At 35.7% G+C, this 13,513-nt stretch overlaps 1 protein-coding gene across 2 annotated transcripts in view; it reads right to left on the reverse strand.

Annotated features, from left to right (window-relative positions):
• The window catches only part of mapk1 (mitogen-activated protein kinase 1), a 39,725-nt gene extending 29,298 nt beyond the window's left edge, over positions 1-10,427 (reverse strand). Inside the window, exon 1 of one of the 2 annotated variants that reach the window (XM_048188870.1) lies at positions 10,009-10,427. In XM_048188870.1, the coding sequence (XP_048044827.1) occupies positions 10,009-10,154 (146 nt within the window). In that variant the 5' untranslated portion in view covers positions 10,155-10,427. The remainder of the gene's footprint in view (positions 1-10,008) is intronic. The other variant, XM_048188869.1, reaches the window with a different exon arrangement.
• Between the last annotated feature and the right edge of the window lie 3,086 nt (positions 10,428-13,513).

Genomic DNA, 13,513 nt, shown 5'->3' on the forward strand with positions numbered 1-13,513 from the left:
TGAATGGAAATTTATTTTTCAAAACAGACAAATCATAACATCATAAAATTGAGCCAAAGTAAAAAACAAATGGCAATAACCGTCTGTTTTTTTCAAGATCAAACCAGAAAACTAGGTTACACTTTATTTTACAGTGACGTAGTTACATTGTAATTACTCAAATAAGTAATGAGTACTATTAATTAACTACATGTACTTACTATAGAGACAAGGTTAGGGTTACACTAGTGCATTTTTATTTTAAAACGGTGTTTTCGAGATTCGAAAACGCCAGCGCAGTGTAAATGACAGGAGTAACCGTGGCAAAACTTATGCATTTAAAAAAAAAAAAATGCACTAGTGTAAACGGGGCCTAAGGTTGAACCACTGTAGTCACATGAACTGTTTTAAATATAACTTTAGTACCTTTCTGGGCTTTTAAAAGTGTAAATTAACTTGCTTTCAATGCAGGCCTCACTGAGCCATCGAATTTTATCAAAAATATCTTAATTTGTGTTCCGAAAATGAATGAAGGTTTTATGGGTGTGGAACGACATGAGGGTGAGTAATGACAGAATTTTCATTTTTGGGTGAACTAACCCTTTAAAGGTGCCCTAGAATTAAAAATTGAATTTACCTTGGCATAGTTGAATAACAAGAGTTCAGTACATGGAAATGACATACAGTGAGTCTCAAACACCATTGTTTCCTCCTCCTTATATAAATCTCATTTGTTTAAAAGACCTCCGAAGAACAGGCGAATCTCAACATAACACCAACTGTTACGTAACATTCGGGGTGTACACCCCCAGTATTTGCATATACCAGCCCATGTTCAAAGCATTAGACAAGGACAGCCAGTATTAACGTCTGGATGTGCACAACTGAATCATCAGACTAGGTAAGCAAGCAAGAACAATAGTGAAAAATGGCAGATGGAGCAATAATAACTGACATGATCCATGATAACATGATATTTTTACTGATATTTGTAAATTGTCTTTCTAAATGTTTCGTTAGCATGTTGCTAATGTACTGTTAAATGTGGTTAAAGTTACCATCGTTTCTTACTGTATTCACGGAGACAAGAGCCGTCGTTATTTTCATTATTAAACACTTGCAGTCTGTATAATTCATAAACACAACTTCATTCTTTATAAATCTCTCCAACAGTGTAGCATTAGCCGTTAGCCACAGAGCACTATCAAACTCATTCAGAATCAAATGTAAACATCCAAATAAATACAATACTCACATAATCCGCTGTATGCATGCAGCATGCATGACAAACACTTTGTAAAGATCCATTTTGAGGGTTAAATTAGCTGTGTAAACTTTGTTTATGCTGTTTAAGGCAAGCGCGAGCTCCGTGGGCGGGGAGCGTGAGCATTTAAAGGGGCCGCAGCATGAATTGGCTCATATTTAATGATGCCCCAAAATAGGCAGTTAAAAAAATTAATTAAAAAACATCTATGGGGTATTTTGAGCTGAAACTTCACAGACACATTTAGGGGACACCTTAGACTTATATTACATCTTGTAAAAAAACGTTCGATGGAACCTTTAACAAATTAATAAATGCTGTAAAAAAATAGGCCTATTGCTCATTGTTAGTTAGACGTAAGTTAATGCATGAATTAATGTAACTAATGTTAACTAATGAGACCTTATTGTAAAGTGTTACCAGATAATTGTATTAAATATCTATTACTTATAAATGTAAGGCCTGCATGCGTGCACAATGAAATGCTTTGGTAATTTGAAATTAATAAAGAAATATTACATGTCTCAACGCATGTATGAGCTCTTTTCTGGAAACTGAAAGTGTGAAAGGAAAAAAAAAAAAAAAAAAAAAAAAAAAAAAAGAGAGAAAATGCAGAAAGCATTTATTCTTGGAGTGTTACCACAAAATTCTGAATCCAGTAATTTCACAAATTAAACCAGAAGCCACCCAATTAGCGGAAGGATGCTTTTATGACATTAGTGAAAGCAGTTTGTAGAAAATAAAGGGGAAAAAATACTGTGAACTTACAGTGAAGATTGAAATTGAGACTAGAGCATTATATTCTGTATCTAATGGAAGATAATGTTTGGAAAATAAAACAATGTTTTTAAACCCAAAATAGCGGTTTCATGCACTTGGTGACAAAACTACAAATAAAAACAGCTGATACAATTAACTACAACACATCTATGAGCTCCAGTACTTCCCACAAATGTCTGCATGCTAAGTGAAGCAATCAAGAAATACATTCACTTTTACTTCAGAGTTAAGACCATAGCACCGAGACCAACTATGAAGTACAGAGGCAGGGTCATGCCCTGAGGAACTGGAACTGGTAGTCAATCCTGCAGCATTCCTCCTTATGGTTTAGAGCCACTACCCACAGAGCCACTTCTGCAATAGCACACCACATAAATGTCGCAACAATTTTGAGAATTAAGCTGGCAAGTAAAAACATATTGTAGTTAAAGTTAAAAGAGTCTTCAGAGCCAACAGCCAACAAGTATTGTGCATCAATTTTACACCCCCTAATAAATAAATGCATCTGATCATGGTCAGGTGAACTGAAAAGCAGACTAAAAGGCCATTAAACAGAACATAATGCAATAACATAAAACATAAGAGAGATCCCCAGGTGAAAAAAAAAAGTACACTTCTATAATGTACTTAATGTGCTCTATTTTCGTGCACTAATTTTGTACTTTATACTAAAAATTCTCCTTTAGTACTTAAGATAATCTTAAGAACATCTAAGTGTACTCGACTGTGCTATTTTGAGACACCATGAAATATGAACTAAAATGTGTTTATAATATAGGCTACTATCCCTGTATTTAAAAAATATATTTAGTTACCACTTGTAGTACACTATAGGTTCAAATGTACTACAATTTGTGGTATCTAAATACATTTTTTAAATACAGAGATAGTATATTATAAGCACATTTTAGTTCATATTTCATGGTGTTTCAAAATAGCACAGTTGAGTACACTTAGATGTTCTTAAGATTATCTTAAAAGGTGCTACAGAGGATGTTTTGTTTTATACATTTTTGCAATATTACTTGAAACTGTCTTTACTAACTGATAAAAGACTATTTATTAGGTGCACTGAAAGGGAATAATATTAATATACATAATCTGTGCACGAGGTAAGGCCTTAAAAACATCAGCCAATCGTTTATGCGATCATCGCGTAAACGATTGGACCTCTGGCTTGTCAATCACTGCCATGACGTTCCTTGTGAGAGACGTGCGCGGCTGCGCGCTCCAGTAACTCTCCACACTCCACAGACGCTGCATGCAATGTTTTTTTAAGCACTTTAAGTACATTATAGAAATTTACTTTTTTTCTTCAACTGGGTCAGTAAGCAATTTGTACCTGAGTATTAACCTATTAGTTAATATTAATATGAACTGTTAACAACAAACAATACTTCTACAGCATTTATTAATCTTAATGCTAATATCAACATTTACTAATACATTTTTAAAATTAAAAGAAAAAAAAAGAAAAAAAAGTGTAAAACGTCATCTGTTAAAGGGTTAGTTCACCCAAAAATGAAAATTATGTAATTTATTACTCATCCTCATGCCGTTCCACACCCGTAAGACCTTCGTTCATCTTCGGAACACAAATTAAGATATTTTTGTTGAAATCCGATGGCTCAGTGAGGCCTCCATAGGGAGAAATGACATTTCCTCTCTCAAGATCCATAAAGGTACTAAAAACATATTTAAATCGGTTCATGTGAGTACAGTGGTTCAATATTAATATTAGAAAGTGATGAGAATATTTTTGGTGTGGTGTTTTGAAATCGGCCATCACTAAATAAGTCATTATTTTGTTGTTTTGGCGCACCAAAAATATTCTTGTCTCTTTATAATATTAATATTGAAAAAAAAGAAAATTCTGTCATCATTTACTCACCCTCAGGTTGTTCCAAACCTGTAGACATTTCTTTGTTCTGTTGAACACAAAGGAAGGTATTTTGAAGAATGTGGGAAACTGAACAGTTCTGGGGCACCATTGACTTCCAATAGTATTTATTTTCCTACTATGGAAGTCAATGGTGCCCCCAAACAGCCTGGTTATAAACTGTCTTCAAAATATCTTCCTTAAGACATTTTTACAGGTTTGGAACAACTTGAGGGTGAGTAAATGATGACACAATTTTCATTTTTGGGTTAACTATCCCTTTAACATTAGTTAAATTTGGCATTAAAACAGCTTCTCGAAAGAGAAAAAAAAGAAAGAAAAAAAAAAAAGTAGTGCAGAACTTGAATTTGTCCATTGGGAATTGACCACTGGATCAATGAACAAATGCTGCGAAAAATATATTGCTTGTTGTTAGTTCATGTTAGCTAACGGATTAACTAATGTTAACAAATGGGAACTTATTGTAAAGTGTTAATTGTTATTAATAATTGTTTTTTAAGTATCTATTACTTATGAATGCATGGTCTTGCTCATGCACAATCAAATGATTTGATGATGCTTTGAAACTGATTAACCCTCTGGAGTCTGAGGCTGATTTGGGGCCTGGAGAAGTTTTGACATGCCCTGACATTTGTGCTTTTTTCAGTTGTTCATAAACATATTAATGACACAAGTGTCATTACACTGTATTCAGCACAAACTAGGCTACCATAATATGTGAGGAACATGTGTGTACATGTTTGTGTTTTTGAAGGAATAACGTTTATGCGTGGTTACTGAAAAAACAAAAAACTTAAGTCACTGATATAAGGCCAATAAAAGTATATTAAATCTGTGTTCACAAGACTTTTGGGTATTGAAGGTTGTAGACTAGAGTTTTTGCTTCAAAATTATGTAAAAATTATGCTGACTACTCTTTCATTTATAACAATATACTGATTTAGTTTTTGTAAGACACTTTTTGCCAAGAAACACGGTATGCGAGGAGGCGTGAATCTCCATGAATAATGGCTCATTCTCACCTGTGAAGACAAAAGAATTGAATAGTAATGACCTGAAAAGACTTGCATATTAATGAGGCATTTCAGTCAGGTAGGCTGTGAAAAAAAACTTCTGTGATGTCTCAAGCTCATCATGGTATATGAAACATACAGAAAAATTTTATTACAATATAAAATAATGGTTTTATATTATACTTTAAAATATAATGTATTTCTGTGATGCAAAGAGTCTGAATATAGGCTTTTAGTTTAAAAGCATGCACATTTGGAGAAATATAGGATTCTCATATGTTTATGTCAATTTTCTATACAGAGGAGTTATTTTTTATTTAATATTCATTGTTATCTCTATGAGCGCTGGTGTTTGCAATTCATACTGCAGCCGGAGGGCGCTCTCTGTGCATTTTAGTCCACAAATTCACCTAAGAAGAAGACGATATTCCATGAATGGTGTTTACCAATTCATACTACAGCCGGAGGGCGCTAAAGAAACAAAAACTCACTTAAAACTTATCAATAGAAGAAAACAAACAGGAATTTACTGAATGTCTTCCAGAGATCGCTAACCATGGCTTTTTCATCCAGATAAACAATTTTCAAGGCAATAAATACACGATTGAGATGATGAATGCATGTGTTGTCTCTGAATTTGCCTGTGAATAGCGCTGGCTCCGTGGGTGTGGCCGCATTAGTGGGTAATGAGCTGAATCACGGACTTCTGACATGGCTCTCTTTTCATACAGATTACATAAACACAGAATGTTTGTTTTCGATTTGACTTGCACGATTTAAAACCTGACATTTCAACGTTTTGTTAGACATAAGTATGAATTTTTTGTGATTAGTATTCACTAAGTTACACTTCATTTTCTGAGAACTATCAGATTGGACTTCGTTCAGAGGGAGATGAGAGATCACGCATCATGTTAGTTTTCTTTATTTTACAAAAAGCACAACATTTTGTTTTTACTCTGAGTGTATACAAATAAAAGGAGATATTCTATAGTTTCAATTGATGTATTACTTATGTTTCTATGACAAAAAATGACGGAGTATTTTAAGTCTGTTTTGCTGCAATGTGAAAAAAAACCTGCAAAACGCGCCGGCGCGTTTTTAGACCTCAGAGTGTTAAGGAATATCAGATGTCTCAAAGCATCTATGGACTCTTTCATGGACACTGAAGATCTGCAAAATGTTTGCAAGTTACAGCTATTTAGGCACACAAACATTATGCCAATTTAATTTTGTAAGTAGAATCGAAATCCTCATTCTGCAAGTGTGACAACAAGCGTTCATTACCAAGAATAAATTTAACATCTCGTTCATTTATACCTAAAACACTAAAAGCTGTATTTAAGTCTCAATAATACAGCTTAATTACACTTGCCATGTGAATCTACAGAGGACGTCACCTCCAGTAATTAGATGCTGTTATACAATAGACACATTCGCTTTACACACACACACATACGTTTACGGGAATCACCGCTTCAGTGCAGCTGAACAACAAAATGGACTGCAGCCGTTCGCCTCACTTTCTCCATTCCTAAATCCACTTACCCACCCCTTCCCTTCCATTTCCTGCCCTCTCTTCGCTCATTCACTCGCTCTCTGGTTTAAAACTGAAACCCAGCCTGTTCCCAACCTCCCTCAGCAACAGAGCTAAACTCCACATTCTCCAGCTATTACATCACAGGGGGCCTCTCAGCGAACGCCAGGCTTGTGGATGATATTGGACGAAACTGAACCGCAGTTGCAGTTACTGGAACGGTTTTGTGTTTACAAATGAGTCTGGTATACAAAGCAGATCCAAGATCATGGACGTCATCAGTTTAGAATATCTGCTGCAATGCTCCTGCAACTGAGAACGTTCGTATTCTAGGATTCAAGGAAGCCGGCGTCCGATTGTGATCAAACAGCCTATTGTTTGTTTGTCCCAAAACTACTGGCATGTCTTGTTTTGCATAATACAGTACAGGATGTCTGTCACACAAAACGCTTCCTCGTGGACACAGGAGTGTAATGCAAAATCCATTAGAACATCCAGAACTCCCAATCGGCAGTGCAGCATTTAAGGAGTATGTGAACCGCACCTCTAGATTATGCCAAAAATGGGATCACCACAATTGATAAACTGAATTAAAAGGAATTAATAGGTAAAATTCACTCTTAGTGGGATTCAGAGCATATTTTGACTCCTATACCCCTTAGTCAGGGTAGCGCCTTATTTCATTTTTGACAGGAATGAAAACAAGACTGTGATGGATAGAATACAGGGCATTCAATGGACTGTACTGTTGTTTAACAAAATACCAATTGTTCAGTCGACAAAATGGTCTTTCCCAAAAAAACAAAAACTCCATAAAACAGTTTTAAATGGGTCCTTGATTATGATTTCACTTTTTTTAAACTTTAGTTAGTGTGTAATGTTGCTGTTTGAGCTTAAAAAAAAACATCTGCAAAGTTACGATGCTCAAAGTTCAATGCAAACGGAGGTAATTTCACAGAAATAGCTTTTTAAGGACTACAACAAATGGCTGGTTGGGACTACAACAAGCTTCTTCCCAGGTTAGTGACATCACTAACCCTGAAATTTACATAAACTCTGCAGCAAGGAACACGCAAAAAAAGGGTTGAGGTCATGTTGGGCTGCTTTAGAGAAGAGGAAGAGTTGTTGTAGTAGAGTGTTGTTGCGATGCCGTCATTTAACGCCGTACTGCTTCACAAACGAGGGTCAATTTACATGACGGCACATGCTAGTTGATGAGTTGAATCAACTCCACAGAAACTACATAAATGTATCCACTAACCATTCAGAGATGCCCAGATGCATTCTAAAAGTTGTAACTTCTTCCTGAGTCTCAGTCATCAGTGTTTGAACAATGTAAGGCTGAACACCGTTACTGACAATCCTCATTTTGGCTGTGTGAGATTGTCCGGCTTTGTTGTTGTTGAGCAACCGCAGCAGCTCATTTGCATTTAAAGGGACACACACAAAAACGGCGTGTTTTTGCTCACACCCAAATAGGGGCAAATTTGACAAGCTATAATAAATGATCTGTGGGGTATTTTGAGCTGAAACTTCACAGACATTCTGGGGACACCAGAGACTTAAATTACATCTTGTAAAAGGGGCATTATAGGTCTCCTTTAAAAGTTGAGTTGTGAAAATTGTGTGATCTATTTATACAGTGTGTGCCATTGTACATCTATGCTTCACAGCCTATGGTGTCTAATCTAACTAAGGTCTATACCTGAGTAGACATCAGCATCACTTCATAAGGGTACTCCAAAACAGCAAAAAAAAAAAGAAAAAGAAAAAAAAAATTTTGTGCACAATTATTTCTGAAGGATCATGTGACACTGAAGACTGGAGTAATGATGCTGAAAATAGATTTTTGCATCACAGGAATAAATGAAACTTCAAAATATTTAAACAGAAAACAGTTATTTTAAACTGTAATAATATTTCACAATATTACTGTTTTTACTGTATTTTTTATCAAACAAATGCAGTCTAGGTGAGCAGAAGAAACTTCTTTCAAAACACAAATCTTACCCACCAAACTTTTATGTGTTTACATATATGCATACACACACACACACACACACACACACACACACATACAAAAGTAATAGTATGCTATATATGATACATACCATTTCAGCATCACAAATCTTTCACAAGGGTACAACATTTAAGACACCATGTCTTAATAAATGACAGCAAGCTCAACATGCATGTTTGTCCTAACATTTTTTTTCCACCAGTATAACCGCATATATTGGATTAAATGATTAATCAACATTCTTCTTTACTCAAACTCTTTTGCAAAGGCTGTCAGTCAAAAGCAAGGCTGAATAAAGGCTTCAGTACTCTTACAGCCTGTTCAGCACAACATGTTACAGGCCTACACGTCCATATGACAGTCAACCCAGGGTGGCTTGTTCTAGTCTGTAGCTGTTGGGAGTGGGTGTGAACCATTCATTCATCCGTGCGAGAAGAGCAAAACTAGGCCTGCCAGCAATGAGCTCATTCGTTTAGCCAACGGACTCCTCTCACCAGAACAGATGGGCGATCAGACTGCACATTTGAGCCAGCAGTCTCTCAACTGTAACAAAGCTAGCTTGAAACTTAACCACAACAATTCTCCTTTGTTACATAATTTCAACACCACTGTATAAATCTAACGGTGTACATGTTTGATTTACAAATTAGGGAAAATCAGGTCTTGGGAAACTGGCGAAACATTCATATTTGGAAAAAATGATGCTCATCCACTCTAGTGTACCTAGCCAACGTTTAAAGTTAGAAGTGTAGGTCCAACTCAAGGACTATCAATTTCAACTGTTTCGTGGGCAGATCCAACAGTGAAATGCATCCAAGTGCCTCTTGTTCCTACCAGTTTTGCACAACCTTGGGGAGCCCGCGCCCACGCCGCCCTGGAGAGCCCTGCCACCTTGACATTCCTGGAAAAGCACTGCGCAAATTTCACATCTACACTTTCATTAAGTTTTAATCCATGCCTGATGTCTGGTCTTAGCATGATGTTTTACAGACTGGAACTGCCCTACAGATCATGCATGTTTCTACAAATCAATGCAATGCAATCCTGACACTAAATCCAGTGGGAAGCACATCAACTAAATTTAATTACAATGCCATCAAGCTGATAGTTCAACAAAAGAACCCTCATACAAAAAAAAAATAAGCTTGAGAAAGAGAAAAAAATAATAATTCATAGCCTAAAAAATACATTTGCAGTGCAAAATGATTGAATAATGAATTTCCAACAGCAGCATAATCAGAACTGCTTTGACAGATGTCAGACTCTGTGTGAACTTGTCAATGCAAATCTAAAACTCAGCCAGGGGAAAATGTTTAAAAGTCCAGCATAAAGAAAGAAAAGTGCATGCAACTGGTTTCAAGCAAAAGCAGCACGTCCATGATAACGAGAGAAGAAGTGGGGCTGGTGCATAGCACTGTGATTGAATGAACAAATCCAAGCAACAAAAGAAACATAATTACAATACTCGGAAAAACAACAGTATACATGTTTACAACAAGTATAAACGCATCTTACCAAACCATGCCGTATGCACCTTCTCCAATGTACGAGAGGTTGCTGTAGCGCGGCCCGACATCGAAAGCCTGACCGCGGACCAACTCGGCACCGGATCCGGGGTTCGGGCCGCCGCCAGCAGGGGCAGATACCGCAGCTGTCGCCATTGCTGAGAAACTGGGCTGCCTTTACACGGACAACAAACGCGCTTTTCTTACCCAGAGCAGATTATAAAGATCAGGAAAAAGCTCCTATGTTGAATAAACACGGCAAGAGGCAGTATAAACGACGTGTTTAAACGAAACCGAGGACTTTGAGTCAGAGTGAAAGGAAAAAGACGGCTGAAACGTTGTTGACTGGCATATAGATAGTGATAGTAACCTGCGCGTGGCGTGTTCAATGGTGAGACTGACTGCAGGCAGCAGCGGTAGAGAGCGAGAGTGTTGCCGCAGGAAGTAACGGAGCAGATCACGTGGGCAGGGAGCGGAGAGTGGTTACCATAGAGATAGAAGTTACACTTTAGTTCTCAAGAGGTTTAAAGATGCCTTCATTTACAAAGTCAGACGAGTATAATCTGTTGATAAATCTGGGTTTATGATATGTAGGTCATCCTGATTTTACAAAATTGTGAATCTAATGTACTTATTAGGAAATTATAAACACATCTATCATGTTGGGGAGACTTTATGTAACACGGACTGAGTTCAGTTTAACCACTTATAAATGAGCTAAAGGGGTGACAGACAGTATATTGTGTGTACAAAGTATTTACAGGACAAAAATCATTTGTTGTTTATCATTTGATTTGCGTTAAATGTATGTACCAGAACTGGTCGTCGCTCAAAAGGTTCTTGTGTTTATTTTTATATACACTTTTATATAACATCTATATTTTATATTTTTATGTAACATCTACTTAAAACGTTCATATTAATGTGAAAAAAGCTAGGAAAAGTTATGTCTAAGCTGGTCTTTTGAAGTCTTGCATGCAGGCTTTGAATTGGGATGCAGTTTGTGTATCGTTATATTGGATCCGTGCATTCGTTCTTAAAGTGACAGCAACCTATAAATACCCGCTGCTGTCCAAATACCCACACTTGCGGTCTTTGCATATTGCCACTTGTCTACTTACTTGACGTATTTCCTGTGTAGAACTTTTGATTACCCAATGGGACACCCTTATAGCGTTGCAAAAATGTTTACGGAGCTTTGTTTTGATTTTCAATACTTTGCATTTTAAAATAAACTTTTAAATGTCTGTTCAGTAGTCCCTATTTAACAGTAAAATTGTGGTGCTTCTAATTGATAAAAAGCAGATGCAAATGTTGTACAAAACACACATAGCCTACTCTTCTTTGCACCAATAAAATGTGCAACACTTTATGTTTTACTACCAAATTATATGTAATTATTACATATATTATGTATTAATATATATTACATATAGGGCTGCACAACGATTAATCGCGATTAATCGTTTGCAAAATAAAAGTCTGTGTTACGTAATATATGTGTGTGTTTTGTGTATAATAATTATGTATATATAAATACATGCACATACATGTATATATTTAAGAAAAACATTATATTATATATAAAATATTTATATTTATATGTAATATAAAATATATATAAATATGTATATTTATTTATACATGTATATATTTTTTAAATTTATACATGTATGTGCATGTATTTATATATACATAATTATTATACACAGAACACACACATATATTATGTAAACACAGACTTTTATTTTGCAAATGATTAATTGCGATTAATCGTTGTGCAGCCCTAATTACATATATATTATGTAATATATACATATAATAATATATTAACTTACAGTGAAATGTTTTCCTCATGATTTCGGGGCATGTGAGTTCCTAATCATGATGCATGATGGGATACACTTAGCCTTGAATACGGCTACCAAGTGGTATTCGAGATAGTGTAGGTTTAGTGTGCATTAAGGACACTGCACTTTGGCATTTTAAGACATGTGACAGCATTGCGCACTTACTTCCTGACACGTGCACGCGCTTTCAAGTGGCCAAGACCACAAGTGTGGATTTTTGGACAGGGCAATTGTCATTAAAAGGTTTGGTTCACCCAAAAAATTTAAATTCTGTCATTAATTACTACCCCTCGTGTTGTTCCACATCCGTAAGACCTTCGTTCATCATGTTGCTGTCTGTCTGCGCGATGTGACTATAGAGATCCAACGCAAATACCACTTTCAAGGTCCAGAAAGGTAGGAAAGACATCATTAAAGTACTCCATGTGACTCCAGTGGTTTAACCTCAATTTTATGAAGCGCCGCAAGTGCTTTGTTTGCGCAAAAAAAAACATAATTTACCTCTTTATAAAAATATTGATCTGCAACAAACGTTCATGAGGGCACCACTTTGGATAATATTATTTTGTGAATAAAGTGGTAAATTATGTTTTTTTTTGCACAAACAAAGCACTCACGTGGCTTTGTAAAATTGAGCTTAAACCACTGGAGTCACATGGAGTACTTTAATGGTGTCTTTAATACCTTTCTTGACCTTGAAAGTGGTAGTTGCTTTAGATCTCTATGGAGGGACAGAAAGCTCTCGGATTTCATCAAAAATATCTTCATTTGTGTACTGAAAATGAACGAAGGTCTTACAGGTTTGGATAATTATAATTTGGATAATAGTGTGAGTAATTAATGACAGAATTTTCTGGGTGAACAGAATTTCTATTTTTGAGTGGACTGTCCCTTTAAGTTAATCAAACAACAAAACACAACTTTAATCTATATTTAATTTTAATTTTTATTGTATAAAAACAGTGAACACTACAATGTTATTTTACATTTAGGCCTAATTATTGCATGTCTGTACCTGAATACACTAGTTAGACCTTACTTTATTTCTAATTGTTATATTATATTTACCTATGCTTGTAATTAGTGTATTTGATCTTATTTTTTATTGACTGTTCACTTGCCTTTAATAATTTTTGAGCTTTATTAGTTAGGCTAGTAGTTTTTTCTATGGTATCAAAGTACACAAAGTGTGCTTTAAATAATAAATGGAAAGTATATATATGGTTGAATCAAGAACCGTAATAGGATCCAAACCGTGAGTTTTGTGATTCGTTGAACCACTATTCAAAGAATATATTTAGAGGATTTGAGATCTGCAATTTGGTCATGAAGCAAATAAATATAAACTGATGTTCTTTACCTAAGACTTCAGTTTAGCTCTGTAGCCATTTTGTTGTGACTGTACTGTCTCATGCCTGTGCACATTTTTTCTGTGTACTAGGTTTGCTTTATCTGAAACGCTAAATCTTAAATTACTCTTGACATGTTTTCTCATGAGAGTGTAAGATCCTGTGAAAGGAGACCATGCAACTAAAGAGCATTGGTTTACTTGTGCTAACCACACAGAGACAGCTAAACAAAAACTGTCAAATGTGACAACTACTAGTGCAGTTGAAAATGTTGAAGAAAAAAAAAATGTAGACACAAAACTGATGTGAAAAGTAC

The sequence above is a fragment of the Megalobrama amblycephala genome, linkage group LG4, assembly GCF_018812025.1.
Source record: "Megalobrama amblycephala isolate DHTTF-2021 linkage group LG4, ASM1881202v1, whole genome shotgun sequence".
Classification (NCBI taxonomy): Eukaryota; Metazoa; Chordata; class Actinopteri; order Cypriniformes; family Xenocyprididae; genus Megalobrama; species Megalobrama amblycephala.